Genomic DNA, 13519 nt, shown 5'->3' on the forward strand with positions numbered 1-13519 from the left:
CCAAGGGTAACCATTTCAATTTAGAGACAGAAGAAAGGTGTGTGTGTGTGTGTGTGTGTGTGTGTGTGTGTGTGTGTGTGTGTGTGTGTGTGTGTGTGTGTGTGTGTGTGTGTGTGTGTGTGTGTGTGTGTGTGTGTGTGTGTAAGAGAGAGTTTTCAAAGAATACTGCAATAATGGTTTGGCGATGCTTCAAAATGATGAATGATTTAATTTCATGTTTTGTTCTGCCCTTTGAGCATTTTTATTTTGGAGAGAATCCAGCAGCAACTGTGAGTATTTATTTTATCAAAAAAATAAATTGCAATGCAACACTTTCAGGAGGAATCAAGCACTGACTCTAATTCTTCTGATTTGTTTCTTATGGTACTTGGACATATTATTGCTTCAGTTTGCCCTCAAGACTGGGAGACATGGGTAATGTACAAATACGTTGCTTCTCTCCTCAGACCAGGTCAAGAGTTTTCTTATTGGCCTAATTTCCAGTTTTGGCCTTGAGCCGCAAAAAAATATGTGCAGTGTCCTTTGCCATATCACCTCAAGTAGGAGTCAGTGTGCATCTTGGTGCGTGTATATACAAGTAGTGAGTCTGTGCAGCTACAGTGCATTCAGAAAGTTTACAGACCTTTTCAAGCTCTCGACATTTTGTTTTGCTTTAGAGTCATTGGAGTTCCTTTGAGGGCAACTTTAAAAACGAATTCGGTTAATTTTTTTCTGAAACGAATCTACACCCACCGCTTGGCGATGACAAAGTAAAGAAATTATCTGAATGTGTGTTCATTTTGTTCAAAATTTCAAAAATGTTGAGCTCCAGTGTGTCTGACTTCTATCACTGATCCTTGAGATGCTTTAGCAACTTCACTGGAGTCCATCTGAGCCAAAGTGCAATCTTTTGATGTGACGATATATTAAAACTGTTCTTCACTCAATTTCCCATTTCAACACATTTTCTCACTTAGAGGCAGTTAAAGGGTTTTCAATATCTATCTACCTACACAAATATACTATGAACTGTGCTTATCTTTGACCTGTTAAACTCTATTATTGCTTTTACAATAAGTCCACCATATAAACCCTGATGGCAGAAATGTCGTCCCAGATCGATACAAGAAATATACAAGAAACCTGTCTATATAAGGTCTCACAGCTGAGGTGTATTTCAGTCAAAACCAAGGTATTCAGTCAAAACAATCCTCTGCCATGACAAAACTGATGTCAAGGCACAGATTTGGGGAAAGATACCAGAAGATTTCTGGAGCCAAGACCCAAGAACACAGTGGCCTTCATCTTTCTCATTTGGAATAAGTTTTGAACCACCATCTGGTCACCCAGCTAAATTAAGTAAGTAATTGGGAATGAAGCATCTCGGTCAGACTAGTAACCAAGAGCCATTTGTCACTATGAGTAAGATCTGGAGTTTCTTTGTGGAGATTGGAGAATGTTAAAGGGCAACTACCAATTAGACCTTTGTGGTAGAGTGACCAAAGGGAAGCCTCTTCTCTCTAAAAAGTACATGAAAGCCCACTTTTCAGAAAGCACCCAAACTTTCAGAACATGAAAATTCTAAAATCTGATGAAGGTACAGTTAAACTATTTGGCAACTATTGCTTATGAGGAGGAAACCAGGCCCTGAGCCTGACTTCTACCCACCAATACCATCCCTACGGTCAAACACAGTGGTGGCAGCATCGTGCTTTGGGGATGCTTTTCCCCTAGACTAAATAGGATAAAGGAAAAGATGAATGTAGAAAACTATTGCACAATCTGCAGATAAATCCTTTCCAGAATGCTCAGGATCTGGGGCAAATGGTCACATTCTAACAGGACAGCCACCAAAACATACTGCCAAGAAAAAACTTCGAAAAAACATTCTGTGAAGGTCCTGGAGTCAGCCAGGAAGAGTCCAAAACCTGAAACTAATAGAGAATCTCTTGAGAGACCTGAAAATGGCACTGTCCCCACTCCCTATCTAACTGGTTGAGCTTGAATGATTCTGCGAGGAAGATATGAGAAACTTCCAAAAGAAAGGTATGCCAAGTTTGGAGGATCATTCCCAAGACAGCTTAAGACTGTTATAGCTGCCAAAGGGGCTTTTACTCAAGTATTACATGAGGGGTTTGCAAACTTATGTAAATGGGAAATTTCAGGCTTACATTTTCAATAATTGGAGTTTTCTGAATAATTTACAAAACACTCTTAAATAATGCAGTTGTTTTGTCATGCTGGAGTATGCAGTATTGTGTGTAGACTGATGTGAATATGCTAATTCATCAGTCGAGTATTTTCCGACCTCCGTACATATGAGCCAGTTTGTCTGTCTATGACTATATAGAGTTTTTATTCTCCACACTAAAGCACTCAATGACTCATCAGACCTTCAGAGAGGGAACAGGGGAAAATGTACCCAACCGCGCTTATACACACACAAATACACACTTTGATTGTGGACACAGAAGCATGTCTGGCCCTAGCGATTTTGCCTAACCTCTCTAACAATGCAGCATGACTTGGCACATGCGGTGCGGCTGTTCCCCCTCTGACTACTGGGATTGGTGTGCTTATTGTAAGTTCTCTGCTGCACATCACCTTTGATTTGTGAGTACGGTGCAGGCTTTTTTAAGTGGTTTCCTGTACAGTGAGCATAGACACAAGTACAAAAAAAACCCTCTGGGGACAGCAACACCTGCTTGCAGTTTCATATCCTGTAAACCCCAGGAAACAGAAAGACAGAAACGCTTGTTGTGTTTTGTCACACTTTAGATCAGGTCGTGCAAAGAACGAAACCTGCCTTCAAGCCCCTGGAACGAAGCCTGAAAATATAGAGTGCATCTGCAGGTGTTGAAAGCACAGGATGGTGACCCACAATTACAAATAAACACTCCAGGAATGAAGTGGTGGATAGACAGCACCTGCCCAAATTGTTATTCTTTCTCTGTTGGTTCCTGTTTGTGTCTCTGCCCATGTCACCTCCTGATGCCATCTTTTCTTTTCCGTCAGATATCCGGGGTTTGCAAGCCTTCATGGACCAGGCGTCTCGGCTGGGTCTGGATGTTTCTTTGCAGAGAGTGGACCGCAACGTCAGTCGAGTCTTTACCGACCTCTTCAACACGATGCGCACCGAGGAGCTCAACCGATACCGGGACACTTTACGGAGGGCTGTGTTGCTCATGAGTCCTCGAGGTGCCCAAGTGTTCATCCACCAGGTAAACACTGCCAAGATTTTTTCCCGTAAAGGCTACAGCAGCAAAGGCAGAGAGCATGACCAAAAAGAAGAATTTAGTCAATACAGATGATGAACCATGAACCGAAACACATCACCTGGCGCCAATAATTGGACGGTTGATCAAACATGACACTGCTTCAGCTGCAGCAAATGAAAAACATAGCAAAATAATTGATTAATGGAGAGGAATTACCTAGTTTTCATTGGATATTGGCCACTAGGGCCAGATTAAATATAATTTCCTTCCATACGATGGAGATTCAGTGTCCTCTCTGCAGCTGTTTTGAGTTCTGATGAAACCAAAACAATGGGAGAAATCAGAGTGAGATGTTTCACCTTTGATATGGAGTTTGCCAGAAAATGTATGTCTTTGGACAGCAGAAACAGAACAGTATCCATTTGTTCCCTAAAGCATTGCCAGTGATGGTAGTTTTGTTTGCTGTTCACATCAGCAGCACTGTATATAACTCCAGGCAAAGTTCCGACAAAGTCAAAGTAAACTGTGTGTAGCCACAGAAATTTTGCACCTGTCTTACCTTATGCTAACTTGTATAGTTCCTAAATTGGAACGTGTTACTGACTTCTCCCCTATTTGCTCTTTCTACATCATTCTTGCTAATTATAGTATAGTAGTTGGAATCAGTGTGGATGTATAGAAGCCAATGCATCCAAGTGTCCTCTTTAGTAAACATTTTTTGCTCTTTCATCTCACCTTGCTCAGGTTCGAAGTTCATCAGTTAATTAGCTGAACTTTAGTCGGATCAGTTTTAAAAAATTCTTAGCTGCCACATTAAAATAACAAACAAGTGTTTTGTGTTCTCACCAAGAGCTGCCAGACATGGAGGCTTTCCTTTAATCATTTGCTGGAGTTTTTCTCATGATAACCCACTTGGTCAAGCCGTGTTGAATAATTATGCGCTGTAGTGTTTTGGCATGATTGAAGAATAGGCTCGCGTGGCATTGGCATTGTTGGAGAGAATGAAAAATATGGCACCATGAAACGTGTGCTGAGTAGCTTGTTCTGCCCAGCAAACCCATCACGCTCTGACACTTAATCTTCTGCTCATCTGGCGAGGACAGTGAAACACTGATACAGCACTGAAGATTTTCCAACACAAATGACGAATTTGGACTTCAAACAGTGCAATAGAAAAACGGTTGTTAAATATGGTTGTAGATACAAGAAAATGTGCAAATTAAACCTCCTATTTAACAGCCTCAGAACCCTTTTTTCCATGTTGCAATAGCTCTTTTTATGTATGTATCCTTGCAATGTAAAGGTTGCGATGGACTAACTCAAATTTTATCACAAATCCCCTGTCCAGACCATCAATATTTGAACAGTTACACAGTTTTTAATCTTCAGACTCTGTGTTTACCACACTGCACTGGCACATCTTAGCTTTTATTTGTGGTTTTGTGAGTTTTGTCAATATAGAAACATCTGTGTGGGATAAGCAACCTTTTACTACATAGCTGGCAGATACATGGGCTTAAATGTAATCAGCAGAGGCACATGAAGCCAAACAAAACTGTCACATGGAAAATCCTTTGCAAATACAGATTGCTTGCTTTATGTTGTTTCATCAGCTCTAACACCAGCACGTGACATTTAATAGAAAGAGAGAGGGAGTGGAGTGTCAGTCTTTACATTCAAGTTCATGGAATATGTTGTATCCAGATATTAGCATTTCTCATTGTGCAAAGGTTGATCATTGAGTGCATCATTGTCATATGTGTGCTACATGGGCAAACAGTAACTCTTGGGATGTCACGTGACACTGTGCTGTCAACATTGGGACCTGTGTTAGATATGTTTTTGTGAGTAGAAAAGACATTTTGTGTCAGTCAGCAACTTGAGTTGGACCAAGCTTTGTGTCGAGGATAATTTTTAATGATGAGAGGTGGGTCTGCAGTTACCACCAAGACAAGAAGCAACAATTCAATTCAATATACTTTGTCCCACTTGGGGAAATTTATCTTGGACTCAAAACAGTTTTCACAGTGAAAGACCTTGCAGTTTCCAAAACTAGACAAGGCATTTCACGTCCGGAGCGTACGATGAGCAGTCTTGTTGTTTTCTTTGACATTCACGTGGTCGTGCACGTAGAATTAATCTCTGTGTTGAACTGTGAAAGCCAAGTTCTGCTGTTATGTCCGGGGGTGTTTGAGTGATGACATTCAGCGCAAATAACCTTAAGTCTAGTAAGATGGCATGTTCCAGGGCGCTGTGTGCTTGGTCACAGTGTGGTGATTATGCACAGGTTTTATTGCCACAACAACACACTTGTCCCTCACCTGCCCTACTCACTGGATTTAGTGCCATCACAGCCTAGAATTTGCATACTCTTCAAAAAAAAAATCTTGCTCGTAAATGACTACTTTCCTGAAAGAAGGGTTTCATGAAGCACATTATTTCTGATCAAAAGAAAACCTTTACACATTCGCTTGAAGGTCACTTGCCATTAAAGAAAGACTAAACTCATCTTAATTGCTGAGCATTCAAAACGACAAAGATGACAATCTATCCAGGCAAAGCAGAGATTTAAATTGGGAAACAGGGCATCGGATCATATAAATACATGTGCTACTGGGCTCGGGCTTGTTTTTGCTTTATTTTTATTTCACTTTGACTGTTTCCAGGACACAGAGGGGAGTTTCCTTTCAATTGATATCAAGCTTTTTTACGTTTCCTTTAATATCGCTTGCCATTAAAGACTAAACCTAAAAGCGCTGCAATGTGAGATTTCTTCAGGCCATATTAGGTATTTTTATCTATCTTTCATGGTAAAAATGAGATGGAGGGAGAGACCAAACAGGGTATGATGATATGCTGACTTGCTTTACAAGAGCAAAATCTAAAGTATATGATCATATTTAGTCTTTTTATAGCATTTGGAGCTCAGTTGAATTTACCGGTAGCTGAAGAATAAAAGAGAATCCTTCAAAGACATGTGACAGAACTATGTTGTTTGTACGGTAAAGACATAAAACATAACAAACTGTATCGTATACATATACTGTGTGTGTAAAATATCCATCTCTCCAGAAGATTTTACTCTTAATGGATTTCAAGTATTCTCTGCTTATTCCCAATATTCTATGTTGACTTATTTAATCATTTTCGTGAACAAAACACCATAGAAAACTATGTAACTAACACTAAGTCAAAAGCCTCACTTGTATTCAGATTAGGTTCTTATCAATCCTCCTTTCTTAATCCATTAAGTCAAGCACTTACACACAAATAAATGAGTTCACAAGTTGTGAATACACCAAGGCTTTCAAGTTCCATTAATGACACACTGCTTTGATCTATTCCTGTGCGTGATTTCATTTTGTTTTAGTACACATGCACACAGACGTCTTTTCTTCACGTAAAATAGGATTCAGTCTATACAGTTGTACTTCTTACCATCCCCTATACAATTACAATGAAGCATCTTGGGGACTGAGAAATAAATACAGCTTTACAGCCTCTAAAGTGCCTCTGAATGTCTTTAAAATTTCATCAAAGCTTCATTACTACCTTAGAAACTGTTGGCATAGACTGTTTTACACCAGAGATGCTGGGGCCGAATATGATCATATCTGAATGGAGAATATTCCCTTGGAAAGTTGAGCACTCATACGCTTCCAAATTAACCTTTTATTAATGCAATTTAAATGTTAATAAATGTGGTTAATAACTAAGGAATTATTGGCAGTAGTTGTTTTGACGATTTGTGTGAGGCTTTCTAAAAAACAGCAGAGTTAACACTGTAGGTGAAACGATGTAGAATATCAGATAGCAGAGTAGCAGTGATGTTTACCTGAGACCTGCTCAGTGTCCTGCTGCTTTCTGAGTTTGTCATCTCCATTTTTCAATGCTTGTTGAGCTTCTTTATTTTATTGTTTTTTTTCATTTCTGCTCTGCTCTCTTCTATATTTATTCATTTTCAATGCCTACATACATGGTTAGATTACTGAAGAGGCCTTGAGAGGCCCACTAATGCAAAACAAGTGACCACAGAGAGGTGAAAACAACAACAAGAAGACGCATAATGACTAGAAAGAGAAGCGAAACGACCACAAAGAGATGCAAAAGGACTTTAGAGAGACCCGAAAGGGCTGCAAAGAGACGCATAACAATCACAAAGAGACGCACAACATCCACAAAGACTTGCAAAAGGCCTACAAAGAGATGCATAACAACCACAAAGGGATGCGCAGCATCCACAAAGAGATACAAAAAGCCTACAAACAGATGCTAACAACCACAAAGAGATGCAGAAGGCCTACAAAGAGATGCATGAGAGGAACAAAGAGACGCAAAAGCCCAACAAAGAGATACATGGCAAATACTTAAAGAGATGCAAAACGACATACAGAGACCCAAGATGATTTCAAAGAGATGAAAAAGGACAACAAAGAGGCCCAAGGCAACAACAAATGATGCATAGTAACCACTTAGAGATGCAATAAGACATACAGAGAGACCCGAGACGACTACAAACACATGCATAACACTCACTGAAAGAGATGCAATAGCACCAACAGAGAGAGACCTGAGATGACTACAAGGAGATGCAAAATATCCATAAAGAGATGCAGAGTGACTTAAGAGGGCTGCAAAGAGATGCAAAACAACTGCAAAGCGGTACAAAACTCCTAGAAAGGGGCCAATTCTACTAAAAGAAATGCAAAAGACTGAAAATAAGAACAAATGCAATAACTGGCTACTGACCTCTCTTACTCTGTTTTAGTCTGGGTTTCCTGTTCTGTCGAAAAGGTTGTCAGATCTTATTCGTGTCTTTGCTCCAGGGCCCATTTTTTCATCTATCCATGCCTACTTATCCCTCTACAAGGTCAGATTGGGGTGAGGAAAAATGTCTTAATACACATTGGGCAGATGAAAAAAAGGCTCTTGAGTCAGTTTGTCAGAGGACTGCTATTGCTCAAGTTCTTAATCCACCGCACCCTAAGTCACATATTCTGTTCTGATGATGCTCTATTTCCCTGAGTAACGTGTTCCATCACGAATCAGTTGTCGCTTGTCCTGTCTACTCCCAGGCCACAGTCGTTCCTCATTCTTTAAACAAGCTGCATATGTCATTGACAGTGTCTGCGATTTTATGCTGAAATCCCGGGCTCTTGTTTTCCCTCGTCTAGACAGTTGCCATCTCGTCTCTTGTTCGCGTCGGCCATGAGAGGATGTAACATCTTCTGTCAGCTTCATCGCCGCCTCCTTCCTGACACCCAGCGACTCTCTGTTCCCTTCACGACAAAGGAATTTCACTCGAGTCACGCGAGCCTTTTAGGGGGGTCATAAAGCGGAATTTGAAGCTCTCAGCTGTCCCATTTCTATGCCCTTGAGTTGTATCAAGTGAGCATTTGCTAAATCACTTACTTATAATGATGCACATTTAGGTACAAAAACTGGACACATTTTATGAGTTACCAAAGTCACTCACCAATTAATTGTCAACGGAGCAGCTCCAAGCTATATATCTCCAAGACAGTCAAATTAGATTTTTGGCTCTCTGGGCTTTGGCTTTGGGAGATAATCATTCATTTTCACCAACACTGATTAAAATGCTTTGAGCAACTAGTATACCTGTACTGAATGTGATTTCTGAAAGTGAATACTATGCCTTTATAGTAAGACTAATAAGAGTTAGAAATGAATATGCAAGTAAGTCTCAGTCTGCATCTGTTTCTGTAACATAATATAAGTGAAATGTTTCCCAGACTCTTACTGGACGGTGTCCTGCTAAAGATGGTGATGTGAGGGGAAACAGAATGGGTAGTGTCAGCTGGCATGCTGGCCCTGCAGGGTAGTTGATGGATGGAGCAGAGAGCCTGGGTGAGGTCTGCCTCCTGTGCAGCAGCAACATCAAGCTACAAGAGTGACAAGCTCTGCTACCTGCTGCCAGGTAACGTGAGAGGGGAGAAAGAGATGCTGCACAGGGTGACAAGAGGGTTAAAAGGGAAAGGCAGGAACAGAGAGAGAGAGAGATCACAAACAACAGGGGTACAACGGCAGAGAGGGATAAGGGACAGGAGGAGATGGATGTAGAGAGGAAAGGTCACCAATGAGAAAGAGATGGGGAGCTAGGGAGGGCTCCTCCGACATAATAAAGCACATCGGTATGAAACAGTAATTGGTGAAATCTAATGGAAGAGATGGCAGTAGAGAAAGACAAAAGAAACGAACGCTGAAAGACTGTGTATGTTATCTGGCAAACAGAATCTATTGAAGATGGAGGTTTTAAAGCAGTGGGAAGTGATGGTGCTTGTGTTAAGAAATAATTAAGTAATGCACTTTGACAGTTGTGAGCATTTCAGTCTCGCCTATGAAATTATGAATACTAGTCTCGGTGCACATCTAATGGAAAAGCTGCTCATAAGTTTATCATATCTGCTGCAGTAACAGTTGAAATTAATTCAGCTGGAATTCAGGAGAGACTGCCGTACCTTTCTACTGTTGTTCGCTTCCAACTTGTATGAAAATTGCAGCTAGGATTAAGTGCAGGATCATCTCATGACATTTTCAGCTCATAATTATCATATATCAATTCTAGAGACATTTATTTTATGTTGTTTGATTGTTTTGGCAGAACCCAGGAGACGTATAAAAACAAAGACAGCTTTAATGGCTGATGTTCTCCACACATTCCACTTTCCCAGACTCTGTGATATCAGTTATCCTTTGAATCAGACCAAACTAAGGATGGCATTTGTTTTGTGACCTCAGAAAGCCAATAGATTTGAACTCATGATGCTGCTTTTTAGAGGTGACAATGATCTGAGCATGCAAGTGGGTGTGGCACGGCCACAGAAGATCAGTGCCAGATGCCCAGAACCTCCTGTGGCATGTAAAGAATTTCACAAAGAGGAACCTCTCATTACTGGAATGATCAGCCAGAATCTGGAATTAAAAGCAGCAACTCTGCCAACCAGCAGGACTTTCCCAAGCAGGAGCATAAATACTGTGAAAAATTCTTATGTCTCTACTTTACGTATTCTTTTAATGTGTATGCTTGTATGTATATGTAATATACTAAAATCTTGTATAGCTTGAAACTAACTTTTCTATAGATACCTCAAAATCACTTTTCACCTACATTAATAGTCATTATGTTAGAGAAAAACATGTCATCCTTAAATACTGAACTTCTCTTGGAATCAGGAAATGGTCTTCTCTCATTAGTAGCTACTAAGGAAAAGGGTATGATCTATGAAGAAACTGTGCAATATGTAAATCTAAAGGCTGACCTGCATCTGCATCTGACCTGTCTGATAGCGTGGATAGTAGGAGGGCATCAAGCATCATCACCTCACCGAGTGATACATTCGTCCATTGATTGGTCAGATACTGCAGTGAATTTTCCTCAGAGACTTTCCATATTAAAAGACCATCATCTGAATGTAAATGTGAATTTTGTTTGTACTACAACAGCTACAAGGCCTCTATCCTGTCCTTCAAATTGTGTTTCTGCAGCCATTTATACCTTCACTGTTTCAAAATTGCTCATGTAGTTAATGTGTTATTGTGTCGTTTTGTATAATCTTCTTTTTAGTCAGAAATTCACTCCCTCAGTCATGTTAAATGCCCCGCTATTTTGTGTGAAATCAGTTCCCTTCTCCTCCCTCCCTTCTAAACTTAGGTAGGTACATAAGGAAGGTTCATAAAGAGAATTTATGCCCTTATTGATCAGGAAAAGGAACTGTTTTATTTGCTTTACTGAAGACCCTTGTCGTTGGGCAAATAATTTAATTGGTTACTCCTAATATTTCTAATCAATCCTGCATATCCTTACTAGGGATAGACTGATTATCCATTTATCCTGGCCAATGTTTGGCATCTTTCCAATTATCAGTATTTCTATTGATTGATTATTGATAGTATAAAGGCATCACTCTGTGGTCTCAGAAATGTCTCTCCAACAGAGACTACAAAAGCTTAATATGAAACACAAACCAGGAGAATAGCTACTCTCACAGCAGCTAAGGTTATGCTAATGGTTCGCGGCTAAAGTCAGAAGGCAGTCACAATAACTCTGAAATATAGATTTGAAAACAATAATTAATTATCTTTATGATAGCTTAGTTTTCAATGAAATTGATAGAACAATGAAAGATTAAGAAAAATGGAGAAAAAACATCAGAAATAACAGCAGGAGACAAACTGATCGATATCAGTCGATCTCATATAAATAGAGAAGAGCATCCTAAATTAATCACCCCTATTTCTATTTTACATATTCAGTTATCGCCACACTTAATAATGAAGAGGCCAAGGTATGAATAACAGGTTTCCTGCTATCACATGCTGTTAAAACATTCCATCTGTATAGCAGTTCCAAATATCAATCATCGATCTTTCTGGATTGCTAATAATCAGTATCGGCCCTAAAAATCCATTTCGGCAGATCCCTAATCCTTACAATCAAACTCATGTCCCTACGCTATACTTCTTTCAGACAAATTTCCCCCACCAACCAGTCTTGTTGCAGAATGCCGTGTTTACTTTTGAGTTATTTTATGCAGTAATGAAAAATTGTCAGAAGTGGTGAGTCAACTGTGACACATAGGGGATATACAGTATTATATATTACCTGTCCTTCTGAGTAAATATGATCATTATTCAGCTTTGTCGGAGAAGCCAGATTGAAAAGCAGATATCCTCAATCTGTCACGCTTGTTTTTCTGTATATTGGGTTTCCACCCTGAATAAACACAACGTTTAGAGCAAGCATGCCCTTCACTGTCAGCAGGGCTCCATGTGAACTGCCGACGGATTCAAGACGTGCAGAATGTGACCTTCATCTGCCAGACTGGTGGTTGTGGATTTCTCCATTCGCCTCCCGCTTTCTTTTAAGCTGTAACTGGTGCTCTTGAGTATTTTGCTTTTTCCTCAATCTGCCACTTTATGAACCATCCCTGCCAACCGAAACATCTTGTTCGACATCAAAACATTTATTTCAAAGGGTAGGAGGCAATATAAATGCCATCACTGAGCAAATAAACTGGAGCTGTTTGTGTACTCTTTCAAGGTCTCTGCTACTGAGCAGAACTGTATCTACTTTATGTTGTTTCTCTGTCCCAAAATAACTCGAGCAGAGTTCAGCAAATCTGGCGCGATAGTTTAAAGGATTTATTTCACAAAATAATTCCTTGCATCTTTCTTTTACCTCATCTCCCTTTTAAAATGTCCTTCTGTGTGATGAAAAATTCCCAACTAACTGTGGATATTTGGCTTTACTTTGTCATTCAGACAACAGAAACACAGATGTGCTCTCAGAACATGTGTGCACTGATGAACTGAGTGGCAGGTGAGGTTGCGGCTTTAGAAACAGATTCACTTGTCAACGTCTGAGAGCATGAATTGGTGAGTAGAAATGGACCCTTGCGACACTTGACTTTGACATGCAACAAACACATTGCCCTTGCTTTAAACTGTGTTTTGATGCCAAGGACTCTTCCGTTTTTATTGTCACAAATGCTTGTGAATGGTGATTTGAAACTGACACAAGTTGACATACTGTTATGGGGTGTTTTGGAAAAATGATAGCCGTGATGACTTTTCTTGGTGTGGGACTTTCAAACCAGACGCACACACATACATGCATGTCTCACACAGAGTTTCTGACAGTAAAGACATCGATATGTATGTGTTGACGGTAACTTTTTGTGTCCTTTGCAGTCAGTGAAGTCACAGGTGGGAAACAGTATTAAGGGAAAGTTTGTTTTTGAGGGTTGCGTCCACATGAATGTTAAGTGATTGGACTTCAAAAAAAAATATTCCAATGTGGAATTGTAATTTTACAAAACGGATTGAAATTGTCAAAATCATAGAAAAAAAATCCAATTTTATCCGCAATTTTTTTTGATCCCAGTGTTACTCCCTCTTATAATCAGCAGCACTGTAAGTTGTTATCAGGCTGTGGAGAAGGTCTAAAACAATTTTCCACCTACAGCACCTCTCAGCAGTAAAAGCTAATATCCCCTGTGTCTAGACTGTCTTCATTTCCTGTGCCTGGTTCTTTTTCTCATGTCTACTTTTTCCAGTCGTTACCCTTTTTTTGTTTTTTTGTTTGGCGTTGCTCCAGTTTTTGATGGTTTCACAGATGACACACATTTGATTTGATACATCAGAAACAACAACGGTAGATTCTAAGTCGATTTCCTCATAATAAAACATTCCAGCCTGTAGCACAGTTGCGTCTTGGCACCTGGACTTCCCTTCTCTCTCTCAGATGGAATAAAGCTGGCCATGACCTGGAAGTGTTTATCCCAGCATGACTCATTAACCTG

At 40.0% G+C, this 13519-nt stretch overlaps 1 protein-coding gene across 3 annotated transcripts in view; it reads left to right on the plus strand.

Annotated features, from left to right (window-relative positions):
* The window catches only part of grid1a (glutamate receptor, ionotropic, delta 1a), a 278043-nt gene that overhangs the window by 183351 nt on the left and 81173 nt on the right, over positions 1–13519 (plus strand). For all 3 annotated transcript variants that reach the window (XM_051960063.1, XM_051960064.1, XM_051960065.1), the window contains exon 4: positions 2995–3200. In XM_051960063.1, the coding sequence (XP_051816023.1) occupies positions 2995–3200 (206 nt within the window). The remainder of the gene's footprint in view (positions 1–2994; positions 3201–13519) is intronic.

Source organism: Acanthochromis polyacanthus, chromosome 15, assembly GCF_021347895.1.
Source record: "Acanthochromis polyacanthus isolate Apoly-LR-REF ecotype Palm Island chromosome 15, KAUST_Apoly_ChrSc, whole genome shotgun sequence".
NCBI lineage: Eukaryota > Metazoa > Chordata > Actinopteri > Pomacentridae > Acanthochromis > Acanthochromis polyacanthus.